Raw genomic sequence first — 13,737 nt, forward strand, 5'->3', positions numbered from 1 at the left:
GCCTACAGACGCAGACGCCACTGCGCCCAGCCCAGCATGGCGACCCCAACCAACTGCAAGATGACCTTCTTTGACCTCCCTCGTGAGTTACGCGACAGTGTCTACGAGTGCGGCGCCCAGTACATCCTCGCCACGCGCTTCCTGCTGACACCCTCCCAGATTCACCTTCACCCGCACCGTCGACCTCGCCCTTTCACGCCCAATCACACGCTACAGCAACGGCTCTCTCCTCCTCACCTCGTGCCAATCCCACAACGAGACCGCCAAGCTCTACTACGCCCGCACTATCTTCTACGCGACCAACGTCGACAAACTCTTCAACTGGATTACCGCGTTGCCAGACAAGTATGTCACTGCCATCAAGAACATCCGCTGTACCTGGCCGGCGGCGTGGATCCTCTAGAAGCTGTGGGAGGAAGAGAAGCACCGGGATTTGGCCCTGATGTTGGCGGAGAAGGGAGTGTTGAAGGAGTGGAGCAACATCACTGGCAAGTGGGTGGTCGCGGAGGAGTGGAAGGCTCCAGAGGATAAGTTTTGTGAGGCGGAGTCGCGGCGGGAGCGTGGAAGGCAGATTCTTGCTATACCGTAGGTGCGGATGGAGGACTTGCTCGCACCGTCTGTCGAGGATCCTGGAGAACGTGTTGCTGTGGGTCGAACAAGAACATCCAGTGGTAGTCAAGAACCGCCTGAACAGGGCAACGTCCTGCGCCTGGACACCTCGGATTTCAAGGCGCGTGTAAGCTCGCAACAATGATAGGGAAAGGAAACGCCAAAGAATGGCCACGGCAGCACAGTATATGCATTCGATAGCAACGAGCGCTATCCCAAAATATCATACAACACGGCATCCCAAGAGCTAATCTCCCGTGCACAAATGCGCCTTGTACATCACACGCCAAATCCTTCCTAGAAGTGTGCACTTTTTTCGGTCCCGTGGGGTTATCTCATCTACCGTCATCAAACGCCAACGCTATGCCTTTAGTGAGAGTCTTGAAGCTCATTCCCCATCTAGAACACCAAACCCCAATCGCGATAACCCATGTCCATCATTCCCGTCGCCGCGCTTTACGGCGCCATGACCAGCGCAAGCAACGCCATTCTCACAAACATACCATACTTCATCTGTCTGAAATACGCCGCTCTCGGGTCGTCGTCAACCTCTGGAGAAAGCTCCATGTTACGAGGAAGTGGGTGCATGACGATCATATTCTTCTTCGCATCACGGAGAGTCTTCGAGCTGACGACGAGCTCGTCCTTGACTTCCTCGTAGACCGAAAGATCCTCGAATCGCTCCTTCTGCACGCGAGTGCAGTAGAGGACATCAGTGTTGGCGATGATGTCGGGTGTGAGACGGTCGGATTCAAGGCCGAGCTGACCACGCGCCTGGAGCGACTCGCGAACCTTCTTAGGGAGGGCGAGTTGTGGGTGTGCGGCAAGCTGGACGGTCACGTTGTAGTGTCGGAGGACTTCGCAGAGAGAGTGGACGGTGCGGCCGTACTTGAGATCACCTGTGAAGGTGATGGTGAGGCCATTGACGGTACCAAGTTCTTCGCGCATAGTGAAGAGGTCGAGGAATGCCTGTGTGGGGTGCTCGCGAGAGCCGTTGCCGGCGTTGATGACTGGATGGTCTGAGTACTTAGCGGCAATGTCGGCGGAGTCGTTGTCTGGGTGTCGAAGGACGATGGCGTCGCCGTACTGGTCGAGGGTACGAATGGTGTCCTCGAGCGACTCGCCCTTCTTTGTGCTTGAGTGCGCCTCGTTGATCATGATAGTTTGACCGCCAAGACGCTTCATGGCAGCATCGAAAGACGCCGAAGTTCTGGTCGAAGGCTCGAAGAACATTTCGCAGAGGACACGACCCTTCAGGATATCAAGGCAGCCGTCACGCTCTACGCCTAGACGCATCTCAGCAGCAACAGTGAAAAGCAGGTGCAAATCCTCTTTCGTGAACTGCTTGACAGAGACGACATCCTTGCCCTTGAGCGACGATCTCTTGAGAAGATCGTGAAGAGGCTCAAGAAGAGCTTGCTGTGGCTGTGGCACGACAGGTGGCGCTGTCGAGACTTCAGCAAACTCTTGGTAGTCGACCTTGCTGATGCTGAAGTCGTAGTTCCTGGCGATACCCTCGATCAAGATCTTGGCGATCTTTACGTTGGTGACGAGCGGTGTCTGGAAGTCAACAGCCATACGACGAGTTCGGTAACCCTTACTCATGTAGTTGGCTGGACGTCTGTACTTGTTGTTTGATGGCAAGTTGATGTAAAGGTCAATCAGGTTGTTAGCCAGAGCGTGGGTCAGCGAGTATTCCTCACGCTGGTCTTCCTTGTCGCCGAGAGCCTCCAAGAACTGAACGGGAATGTTGTTCTCCTCGAGGAAGTCGGCGGTACCAGCAGTGGCGTAAAGCTTGTAGCCGAGCTTGTGCAAAGTCTCTACTGGCTTAAGCATCTCCATCTTGTCTTTAAATGATCCAATAGAGAGCAAGATGTTCTTCTTTGGCAGCTTGAAGCCGGTCGAGATAAGACCCTTCATGTATGCCTCGTACTTGGTGCGACCGAAGCAAGCGACTTCACCAGTAGATGCCATCTCCACACCCATGACAGGGTCGGCGCCCTGGAGGCGAGAGAAAGAGAATTGGGGCACCTTGACAGCGACGTAGTCCGGCTGGACTGTCAAAGGTGGGTAGGCGCGTACTGCCAGGCCAGTCATCGCCTTGGTAGCCATCTCGATTAGGTCGAGACCCATGACCTTGGAAACGAACGGGAAAGATCGCGAGGCACGAACGTTGCACTCGATGACCTTGATGTCGTTGTCCTTGGCGATGAATTGAATGTTGTAAGGACCGGTGATGTTCAATGCCTCACCAATCTTGCGTGTGGCATCTTCAATCTTGCGGATGGTTTCTGAAAGTATGTCAGCTTGAGGCTCGGCGCAAGAGAAATGGTTCTGCATACCTGGGTCGAGATCCTGGGGTGGCAGAATGAGGGTGGCATCTCCAGAGTGCACACCGGCATTTTCAACGTGCTCCGAGATGAAGTGACCGATCATGGTGCCGTTACGAGCGACAGCGTCCATCTGCAGAAGAGAGAATCGTTAGCTGCTTTCCGACCAAGCATATATACTTGGCAGAACTTACCTCAATCTCCTTTGCGTTCTCAATGTACTTGGTAACGACAACTGGGTGGTCCTTCGACACCTCGGCAGCTTGGTCCAAGTAGTTCTTGAGATCGTGCTCCGAGTAGACAGTGTTCATCGCCGCGCCAGAGAGCACATACGATGGTCGCACGAGCACTGGGTACTTGACTCTCCTGCAGAATTCCTTAGCCTCTTCAGTGCTGGTCAACTCCTTCCATTGCGGCTGGTCGACATCCAGTCTGTCGAGCATACGGGAGAACTTGTAGCGGTTCTCGGCTGTATCAATCATTTCCGGTGATGTGCCCAGGATCTTAACGTTGGACCTGTACAGCGGAAGTGAAATGTTGTTCGGCACTTGACCACCCATGGACAGGATGACACCGCTGGAGTTCTCCATCGAATATATATCCATCACTAGAGCGTGTTAGCTGGCAGTCCACGAAGATTCAGACCTTATACTTGCCGGTTTCCAAAGTGATACTGCGAAGATGTTAGCAAAAGTCTCGAAGCATATCATGGCTGTCACTCACTTCTCGAAGTAAAGACGATCGGCCTCGTCGTAGTCGGTGGACACTTGAACCTGTTAGCAATCACGAGAGAAACGACCAATCGCAGGCGACTTACCAGTCTCGGGATTGTAGTTCACCATGACCTCGAAGAATATGTTAGTGAAGTCCACAGCAATGAGTCGGCAACGCCACTCACAGTCTTGTACCCATTGGCTCGAAGCGTGCGAACAGCGCGTACCGAACACCAGTCGAACTCAACGGACGAACCGATCCGGTAGACGCCAGAGCCGAGGACCATGACACCACGATCGTTGAAGTCAACATCATGCTCTGTGCCGTTGTATGTCGTGTAGAGGTAGTTAGTATACGCCGGGAACTCCGCCGCAACGGTATCGATCTGCTTCACCACGGGCATAATCTTGTGCTCCAGCCTAGCACGTCTGACATGGGGCTCATTACTGCTCCAGAAAGTCGCCAGCTGCTTATCCGAGAATCCCAGCTCCTTCGCACGCCTGAAGAGCACCGGCGTAATGCTATCAACATCATACGTCGTCATCTCCTTAGCAAAGTTGCTGAGCCCCTTAAGCTTGCGGAGAAACCACTTGTCGATCTTGGTCAATTCCCAGATTTTCTCGACCGAGTAGCCGCTATGCATAGCGTTGGCGAGGGCGAACATGCGCTGGTCGGACGGGGTTTGGAGCTCGGTGTCGATGTCGATGGACATGAGGGCGGGACGCTCGCTGAAGCCGTCGTTGCTTGGGTCGACGGATCGGATGGCTTTTTGGATTGCTTCTTCGAAGGAGCGACCGATGGCCATGACTTCGCCGACACTTTTCATGGAGGAGCCGAGGAGGGTGGAGACTCGGGTGAACTTCTTGAGATCCCAGCGTGGGATCTTGACAACGACGTAGTCGAGAGATGGCTCGAAGCAGGCCACTGTCTTCTTGGTGACTGTGTTCTTGATCTCGTTAAGTGGGATGTTCAGACCCAGCTTGGCGGCAATGAATGCGAGTGGGTAACCAGTAGCCTTCGACGCCAGCGCCGAGGATCTGGAAAGACGTGCGTTGACTTCGATGATGCAGTACTCCCTGCTGTCTGGGTTGAGTGCATACTGGATGTTGCACTCGCCGACCACACCCAAGTGGCGAATGACGCGCACTGCCGTCGTCCGCAGCATGTTGTAGTCCTCATCTGACAGTGTCTGCGACGGTGCAACGACAATCGAGTCACCAGTATGAATGCCGAGAGGATCGAAGTTCTCCATGTTGCACACTGTGATGCAGTTGTCTTGTGCATCACGGACGACTTCGTATTCGATCTCCTTCCAGCCTTTCATACTGCGCTCGACAAGCACCTGTGGGCTGGCAGCGAATGCCTTGTGGCAGAGATCGACAAGCTCTTCCTTGTTAGAGGCGAAACCACTGCCAAGACCACCAAGGGCATATGCAGCGCGGACAATAACTGGGTAGCCGATACCCTCGACAGCGTCAAGCGCTTCCTGCATATTGTTTGCAGACTTGGAGTTGGCGCATGGGGCACCAATCGAGTCCATGCTTCGTGCGAAGAGCTCACGGTCCTCAGTAGTGATGATAGTATCGATCGGCGTACCGAGAACCTTGACGCCGAGACCTTCGAACTCGTCCTTCAACTGGATACCGACTTGGAGGGCAGTCTGACCACCGAACGTGCAGTAGATGGCATCTGGTCGCTCTTGCTTGATGACCTTGCGCACGAAGTCGGCGTTGACGGGCAGGAAGTACACCTTGTCTGCAAGTCCCTTCGAAGTCTGGATAGTAGCAATGTTCGGGTTGATGAGAATGGTGTAGATGCCCTCCTCTTTGAGTGCCTTGATGGCTTGACTTCCAGAGTAGTCGAATTCTCCAGCCTGGCCAATGCTGAGGCCACCGCTTCCAAGCACAAGCACCTTCTTCGGGCTGAGCTTTGGCTTGAGGGCTGCGTTTTCGGCGGCATCTCCACCTGGGAATGCAACAGGCTGCTGCATGTGCTTGCTGTCCTTGAGGACGTCCGTGATTGTGTTGATGAACACGTCGAACAGGAACTCGGTGTCGCGTGGACCTGGTGCACTCTCTGGGTGGAACTGCACACTGAAGTATGGTCGGTTGTGTGCACGTATACCCTCGTTGCTGCCATCGTTGGCGTTGACGAAAAGCTCGCTCCAGCCTTGAGGCAGAGTCTCTGCGTTGACTGCATAACCGTGGTTCTGCGATGTGATGTAGCACTTCCCAGAGAGCAAGTTGGTCGCTGGGATGTTGTGTCCGCGGTTACCGAACTTCATCTTCAGGGTGTCTGCACCTGCTGCGCGGGCAAGAAGTTGGTGTCCCAAGCAGATACCGAAGATTGGCACTCGCGCTTCCTCGATTGTCTTCTGAATGTTCTTGACCGTGTTCTGCATCATCGCTGGGTCACCAGGACCGTTCGAGATGAAGAGACCGTCGTACTCTTTTCCAGCCAGCGAAGGGAAGTCGTAATCCCATGGCACAACCTCCGCCTCAACACCTCTTGTCACCAAGCAGCGCAGCTGGTTGTACTTGAGACCAACATCGACGACGAGAACACGCACGGGACGACCTGACGGATGACGCAACGCATTGGACGCACTTGGAGAATAGATCTTTGGTTGTGATGTTGATACTGGAACACGAATCAGATTCTGACTCTGGGCTAAAGCTACGTGCTATGAGTGGCAAGGCAGGCTTACCGTCGGCCACCAAGTTTCTGGTGTTTGGGTTGTAAAAGTCGATCTCTTCGTAGACTGCCACCTCTTGGGATCTGCCAAAGTATCCATTGGCGCCATTGGCGCCGTTCTGGCCATTTGGCACCAACGCGTCGTTAACAGCGTGGAGGTTCGACAGACCTGGTGTGGATGGTGCTGTAGTGCCACTGGGTGTTGCAAAGCCGCTGGCGGATACTGCGCCATTCGTCAATGTCTTGGTGCCCGTCTGCATGAGCAGTCGGCCCAGCATGCTTCCCTGCTCTCTGATCTTCTTGGTCAGGGCTCGTGTATCGACACCGCAAATGGCGGGCACATTCTGCTCTTTCAGCCAGTCTCCGAGTGAAGAGGTGGCAAGGTGGTGGGAGTAGTCCTCTCCTTCTCCAGCGTACGAGGCCACGACCAGACCTGCGATGTGAATCTCCTTGGCCTCGAAGTGAGCGGGCAGATCTTGCAGGATGGCATCTCTGTCTTCCCGCGAAGGCACACCGTAGTTGCCGACAAGTGGAAATGTGATGACGAGGATCTGGCCTCGGTATGAAGGGTCAGTGATAGATTCTGGGTAGCCGACCATACCAGTCTGGAAGACCAGCTCGCCGGCGACGCTGCGATGAGCACCGAAGCTGCGGCCCTCAGCGAAGCGAATGGCTTGGGTGCCATTCTGGACTTCGAGAGCCATTTGGCTCCACAAGCTCTCTCTCTTCTCCTCTTGGGCGGCCATCTCCAAGAGTCTCTCTGTGCGTATCGACAAGTTGAGAGGAGGAGAGAAGAAGAGGAAGAAAGACAGTCTTTTGCGAAGCCAAAACTTCTTCCGCTCGGTATCGATTAAGGTTTAGCGTGGGCTTGCGCAGATCGCGAACCTGCATCTCTCTTGGCAATGGCATTTTGACGCGTTCCAGGAAAGCGCGATGATCTTGCATCGCGAAGGTCTATGTACAAAGCATGTGCTCTCTCACTAATCTCTGCGCGTCCAATGCTATCTTCAGCTGACACGTGCTCTCGAATTGACATCTTCATCCTCACGACCTGGTCTTTGCACGATCTGCAACACCACACCCATGAGACATTGCCGAGTCACATGTGACGAAAATCGCCGATGATCGATACACACCGACTTCAGCACGGTCTGGCGATCGTTTCAAGGCATTGAGCACGTGAGTCACGGTGCGGACGTAGAACGTGCTGTACGTACGGAGGGATAGCAGACCATACGAATGTAGGTCACGAGCACCTCGTCGATGGGTAAGAACGTGCCGTCCGTAGTTCAGAGTGTACGTAAGGATATAAAGACATGCCACCGAGCATCAATCTACCTCAAGGCAGCTGCGCTCAATCCTCCGCCCTCTTCTTCACCTTCGGCAACACAACCCAGCAGCCGAGCATCAACACATACGCGCCAATGCAGATGGGATGCAAAACAAAAGTCCCGGCTCCCTGTGCAATCAAACCAGTAATGAACGGCACCACAGCACCTCCACTGCTCCCTGCCGAACTGATGAAGCTTATGGCGATAGTCTGCATATTACCCGGTAAAAGCTTCGTAAACACTGTGGCCGCACAAGGATACACCGGACCAAGCAGCAGACCCAGAATCGCTACACTGACGGCTTCGCCGATGATGTTGGGAATGAACCAGCACATTAGCTGGAAAATGATGACACCAATGCCCATGGCGAAGACGAATCTCTTCTCGCCAATGCGATGGGCGACGTGGGTAAGCGTGAAGCGACCGAGAGTAATACCAGCCCAAAAGCCTGAGGTAACGTATCCTACACGAGCTGGGTTGCCGTTGCGATAGTTGATGAGGTAGGAGATGAACCAGCCTGACTCTGACACCTCTGCTCCCTGATATGCAAAGATGAAGAGCGCTCCAATAAGAGTTGTCTTGTTCTTAAGAGCACGACTAAGTAGATGCCTCTTGGTAACTTCGCCATTCTGTCGTGTAGCGAGCTGTTGAAGACTGTTGGCGAATTGCGTTGTGCCTTCTTTTTCGTAGTTCCAGAACGACCAGCCAGCAAAGACCAAGCCAACAGCTCGGACACCGATGGTGATGAGGAAGAAGCGTGACCAATGTATGCCGTTCGAGACCATGGCTGTGGCGATCAATGGGGCCACAATGCCGCCCACGCCGTAAGAGCCGTGAGCAAGACCCAGGATGACTGTCGAGTCTGCCAAGTTGGCACAAAAGACATTGTTCAAGGCAAGATTAATTGCATTGCCAAAGCCCATAATCAGATAAGCCACCACCACAGCGGGGAAGGGCGGCGTGCAAGAGATGATAACGTAGGCTGCAATCATAAACGCTTCACTCCCCATCAATGTTCTGGCGCGACCAAACTTTTTTAAGATGGGGTCCGTGACGAAAGCCGCGGTGATGAACCCAGCAGCATTGGCAATCCAGATGAGTGACACGATCGCATAGCCAATGCTGTACCATGTCTCAATGTATGGGATGAGAGCTCCAGGCGCCGAGTCGCTCATGCCATTGCCGAAGTAGATCAGACAGGCACATAAGATCCGCCACTTGTTCATTCTTGGGTACGACCAGCTGGGTACGACTGAGGCGGCTGTCTGGCGGGTCGGTGTTGGAGGCTGGCTGCTCTCGAGCTCATTCGGAGTCTTCGACACCTCTGGCGTCTTGAATGGGTCGTGCTTTCGTCCCGGAGTATAGATGGATGCAGGACTGACTGGCTCGTCCGAAGAAGTCTTCTGGGCGAGCTTGCCATGATCTTGCAGTTCGATGGCATCAAGTTCTTTGGGGGAGGGCCCTCGAGTGTGCTTCGTGTCACTGGAGGATGTGTTGTTGTCCGAATCGATGGAAAAGCCTCCTGCGAGACGACACAAGGCAGCCATTTTGAGTTGTTAAGCAACGATTACTCTAGAACCCAAGGACTCAAGAGAGAGGCTTGAAGCTGAGGGTCAGTAGCAGCGAACGTGGTGTTGATAAACACTCAAGATGCAAAGCTGTCACAACGAATCATGCTCGCATGTGAGTTCTTACTAATTTATTCAGCGGAGAGGCCATTTTAAGGTCATCACGGCGGAGATATGCCAAAGGGGAATGAAAGCGAGGCATGGAGGCGGCCTGTGTTTCCCGATTGAGCGGTGCCGGCCCATTGTTGAGGAAGCCAAATGACTGGGAAACGTTGTGGAGAGCTGGGGTAGCTGCTGCCGTCTATGTCATCCATTGTGTACATCTTCGCATGTGGAAGCTGTCGTGCTGATGATTGATGACAGCTCGAGGTCATTGGAAGAGGTGGTGTGAGGCAGGAAGGAGGGTGTGAATGAGGTAGGGGTGTTCAAGTCGAACCCTGGTCGAGGATCATGACGTCTGTGTCAGCGGACCTGCTCCGCTATCCATGAGCAACATCGAAGAACATTGAATCCTCCAACAGCGACCCGGGCTTCGACACCAGTGCTCGAGATCAACTTTGCACCAAGATAACAGCAGTAGTCACTCACGATGTTCAATTGGGTGAAGCAGACGCATGTCAGCCAGTCCCAAATTCCCCTCCACACAACTGACTGTCGCCTAGCGTAGGCATAACGGACTCCAACCATGGACCGGAAGGCATACAATCGGTCGCCAAGCAGGTCGAACAGACACCATTCACCGAGCTGAGCAAGGATGACATGAAGTGGGAGCTGGTCAATGGCACAAATGTCGAGACGAAGACGTTCTATGTCATTGGCGACAACGGCAAGATTGGGCTAGCGCAAGTTATCTACAGCGATGTCATGGGAGTGAGTTGTGAACAATCAGCGGAAGATCGGTCATTGAGGTGCTGATTTGCGCTATAGGTACGGACCACTGCGCAATTCAGCAGCAAGATCTACTCGAACGAGGCGGGCAAGCCGCATCTGTGGGCATCCGATAGCCTGAACAACTTCTCTTTCTCGAAGGACAAGCAGAGCTTCAAGGCAGACAACTGTGCGATGGATATGAGCGAGGATGGAAAGAGCTACCACATCAAGTCATCGACGAACAAGACGCAAGTGGTCGACCTGAAGTTTACCCAGGCCACGCCGGGCTTCGTGGTTGGCAAGGATGGGACAAGCACATTTGGAACAGATCCAGCGCATCCTTGGGGCAAGATGTACCACAAGTTCTGGCCGAGATGCAATGTTGAGGGCACCATCATGACCAAGGAGGGACCAGTCGACTTCAAGGGGAAGGGCGTGTTCATCCACGCTTTGCAGGGAATGAAGCCACATTTCGCAGGTAAGTCGCAACATAAGGGCAAGCATGAAGTAATGCGACTGACACATCTCAGCTGCCAAGTGGAATTTCTGCTACTTCCAGACCCCCATGTACACCGCTATCATGATGGAATACACAACACCACCATCGTACGGCGAGACCAAGGTCAATGTCGGCGGTATCGTCAAGGATGGCGAAGTCATATTCGCAGGCGCGTCGCCACTACTCAAAGCAGAGCATACAGAGATCAAAGGAGACCCAGACAACGACTGGCCAGAACCTTCCGCAGTGGCCTTCGCCTGGGACGGCAAGACCAAAGATGGCAAGGAGCTTCACGCCGAGGTCAAGGGCGCCCTTGGACCACGAACCGACAGAGTCGACGTGATGGGCGAGGTACCAAAGTTCGTCAAGCAGATCGTTGCTGGTGCAGCCGGCACGAAGCCATACATCTATCAGTACACGCCAAAGCTCAAGCTCAAGCTGAACATCGGAGGAGAGGAGCAGGGAGAGGAGGGACAGCTCTTTATGGAGGCCACGTTCATCTCATAGGGAATTGGGTGGCAGGATCGACAGTGCAGCATTCGATGCGACCTTTTGGCGTTGGTCTTGGTGAGCTCTCACGCGTAATGACCCTACTCTGGCATATGGCTTGGCATCGCCATACCCTGTTGATGCATGCGATATAGATAATGACATGATCATAGATCTCATCATTTCCCAGCTTCGATGCCCTTTCTCAGCTCACTTGCATTCTTCGTGCCTTCTCTGAAACGGAGCTTTGACAGTGCCGGCATTGATCGTACCTTCCCTGAGATGGAGCTTTAACAGCGCACGTGCTCGCAAGCCAAGCTGAGCAAGCATGCCTCTTCCAACAGTGCTATAAAGATGTTTCCTCTCACCACACTGCCTCTCTCAACTACATCAACATCCAACATGTCAAAGTGACATCGAACGACCTCCTTTGCCTCCAAGTGAGCTCAGTCAGGATGAGTCACCACCACTAGCAAGGCGAGTCGTGCCACCACCCTCACTCATTTACAAGATCTGAAGCTGACAAATGGCAGCCAGATATGATACATCCCGATCGCAAGGCGGCGACGTAACAGAAACCTCAGGACCGACGAAGTCCTATTCACCGTGCTGGTCCTCACTTTCGACGGCATTTTCATGGCTGCGTTTCAAGTCGCGATGACGACAGCGGTTCGCTAGGCAGAAGCGGCTCACATCACGGCAAGTCGCGCGCCTCGAAGTGAAGGTATTGGCGAGCAGGGTGTCCCAGCTGCTTCCCGCTGCTCTCCCCTAGATGTGCGGCCGTTCTTCACCAAGGGCCATACACTTCGAGCAAATCGTTCTGGCACAAGACTACCATATCTCGACAAGCTCCTCTGGAATCTCTGTCTGGACTGCAGCTATATCGAAGCCAAGAAGAGTGCTGTTTGCCAATCATGCCCGGGGCGAGAACCGGGCTGCCTTCAAGATTCGCACTTCACTCTACACCACGTTCGCGCAGTCTTGTTACTTTTATATGCACAATTCGGCGCTTCCCGCCAGCCGTTGGCGATTCTGGCCACTCAACGGTAGCGAGAGTCGCGACAATGCTTGCAAGGTGCGCTGTGAGGTTTCACATCGATGTGCGGCCTATAAGAAGGCTCATCTCTTCGGCTTTCTACTGTCGAAAGCTCTACCTCATTCACAAACACCGCCACTCAGCATACGCTACACTCTACCACCCGTTCAACAACCAAGATCAACAACTACAACGAGAAGTGGTACGTTATGAGCTGCCAAATGTTCAAGATCTTGCTAACGATAGGCAGAGAACATGTCAAATAAGCAAGGCAAGATCATGCTTCGTGACACCAGCGATTACCGCCAGAACCGACCGCGCAACAAGACCGAAGCCCCCAACAGCAGCGCCAACAAAGCTGCCAGCAAGTCCAGTAATCTATCGTCGAACAACCGAGCTTTATCGGTCGCGAGCTCGTACGATCCGGCAGAGGACGATCACAACACCAGCGGCGGCGCATCCTCAATAGCCAAGACTCCGGATGTTGTCATGAGTGGAGGCAATGGAGACGGCCCTAACGTCCAGGTCGAAATCGCGTACCAAGATAATGTCAATGAGAACGACAGACACGTCCGGTCTACAGCACCGACCCCACAGCCGGCTCAGGCCCAGGTTCAACCACGAAGCGGCGTTGGCCGTGCAGTGACCATCCGCCGCCACCGGTATGTTCGACAGCCGAAGCTTATCTATATAGACATTAACTGACGTCTTACAGAAGAGTGTAAGAGACAACCTCCAAGGCGTAACAGAGCCCGCCATCCGCCGCCTTGCTCGCCGCGGAGGCGTCGTAAGAGTGTCGAGCCCAATCTATGAAGATATTCGCAATGTGATCAGAACCCGCTGCACCAACGTAAGTTCCGCGTATCCCGGGTTTGACTGCGCTTCTATCACTGACACATAGCAGGTCATCAAGAAAGCCGTGATCTACCTTGGTAAGAAGCGTTCTCCATCATTGATCAAAGCGCCGATACTAACAAGGCTTTACAGAGCACGCCAATCGCACGACTGTCACAGCAGTCGACATTGTCCATGCACTCAATTCTCTGGGAAGCCCAATTGCAGTAAGTTTCTCATTCATCAGTTACCCCAGGCTCGATGCTAACGGTTCTCAGGGCTTTGGCGACGGAGGCCAGATTCAAGTGCTCGAGAACCAGTATCGCCCAAAGGCATTCGAAGAGCAGTGATACTATAATGCGCGGAGAAAGCGAGAGAGACGAAACAGAAGAACAGCTCGTCAGCTCGCAAGAAGTAGCCGAGAGCTCAAGGTATGGGGGCGTACTTGGATGAGCCGATGAGCAAAGCGAGTTCATCATCGCCGCAGCAGGAGAGTTCTTCGCAGGGGCAGATTTCCCAGGACGACTGCATATCAGATACGCGAAGCACGTATACTCCGTCGCTTGCTATGTATCACGATAGGCGATAGTCACTCTCGCTCTTGCCCTACTACACACGTCTTGATCTACACTGAGTCGAATCTCCATCTGTGAATGTCCACCATGTCCGCACTCTCCACACATCAAGCCCGCGGACATCTCGACGCCACCCCGCGACCTCACTCCAAGCGCCAAACAAAACAAACATCTTCACATCTTCATTC

The 13,737-nt window shown here is 53.7% G+C and overlaps 6 protein-coding genes across 6 annotated transcripts; 3 read left to right on the forward strand and 3 right to left on the reverse strand.

Annotated features, from left to right (window-relative positions):
• Positions 1–36: 36 nt before the first annotated feature.
• On the forward strand, positions 37–403 carry CLAFUR5_11512 (uncharacterized protein; the record flags this gene model as incomplete). The annotated part of the gene is made up of 2 exons (XM_047910660.1): positions 37–119; positions 160–403. The coding sequence occupies 2 exons, from the start codon at positions 37–39 to the stop codon at positions 401–403; spliced, it is 327 nt and encodes a 108-aa protein (XP_047764907.1).
• Positions 404–1,065: 662 nt separating this feature from the next.
• CLAFUR5_20335 (uncharacterized protein) lies at positions 1,066–3,544 on the reverse strand (the record flags this gene model as incomplete). The annotated part of the gene is made up of 3 exons (XM_059463171.1): positions 1,066–2,900; positions 2,952–3,072; positions 3,134–3,544. 3 exons carry the CDS (start codon positions 3,542–3,544, stop codon positions 1,066–1,068), a joined length of 2,367 nt encoding a protein of 788 aa, XP_059319092.1.
• Positions 3,545–3,578: 34 nt separating this feature from the next.
• Positions 3,579–7,093, reverse strand: CLAFUR5_11513 (uncharacterized protein; the record flags this gene model as incomplete). The annotated part of the gene is made up of 5 exons (XM_047910661.1): positions 3,579–3,612; positions 3,663–3,705; positions 3,757–3,784; positions 3,838–6,293; positions 6,361–7,093. 5 exons carry the CDS (start codon positions 7,091–7,093, stop codon positions 3,579–3,581), a joined length of 3,294 nt encoding a protein of 1,097 aa, XP_047764908.1.
• A 608-nt stretch (positions 7,094–7,701) lies between these two features.
• CLAFUR5_11514 (Bypass of stop codon protein 6) lies at positions 7,702–9,225 on the reverse strand (the record flags this gene model as incomplete). The annotated part of the gene is made up of 1 exon (XM_047910662.1): positions 7,702–9,225. The coding sequence occupies one exon, from the start codon at positions 9,223–9,225 to the stop codon at positions 7,702–7,704; it is 1,524 nt and encodes a 507-aa protein (XP_047764913.1).
• A 780-nt stretch (positions 9,226–10,005) lies between these two features.
• Positions 10,006–11,122, forward strand: CLAFUR5_11515 (Survival factor 1; the record flags this gene model as incomplete). The annotated part of the gene is made up of 3 exons (XM_047910663.1): positions 10,006–10,116; positions 10,174–10,594; positions 10,647–11,122. The coding sequence occupies 3 exons, from the start codon at positions 10,006–10,008 to the stop codon at positions 11,120–11,122; spliced, it is 1,008 nt and encodes a 335-aa protein (XP_047764914.1).
• Positions 11,123–12,018: 896 nt separating this feature from the next.
• Positions 12,019–13,324, forward strand: CLAFUR5_11516 (Histone H4; the record flags this gene model as incomplete). The annotated part of the gene is made up of 6 exons (XM_047910664.1): positions 12,019–12,342; positions 12,387–12,806; positions 12,856–12,990; positions 13,045–13,072; positions 13,128–13,201; positions 13,253–13,324. The coding sequence occupies 6 exons, from the start codon at positions 12,019–12,021 to the stop codon at positions 13,322–13,324; spliced, it is 1,053 nt and encodes a 350-aa protein (XP_047764911.1).
• Positions 13,325–13,737: the final 413 nt, after the last annotated feature.

Source organism: Fulvia fulva, chromosome 8 (assembly GCF_020509005.1).
Source record: "Fulvia fulva chromosome 8, complete sequence".
In the NCBI taxonomy this organism is placed as follows: domain Eukaryota; kingdom Fungi; phylum Ascomycota; class Dothideomycetes; order Mycosphaerellales; family Mycosphaerellaceae; genus Fulvia; species Fulvia fulva.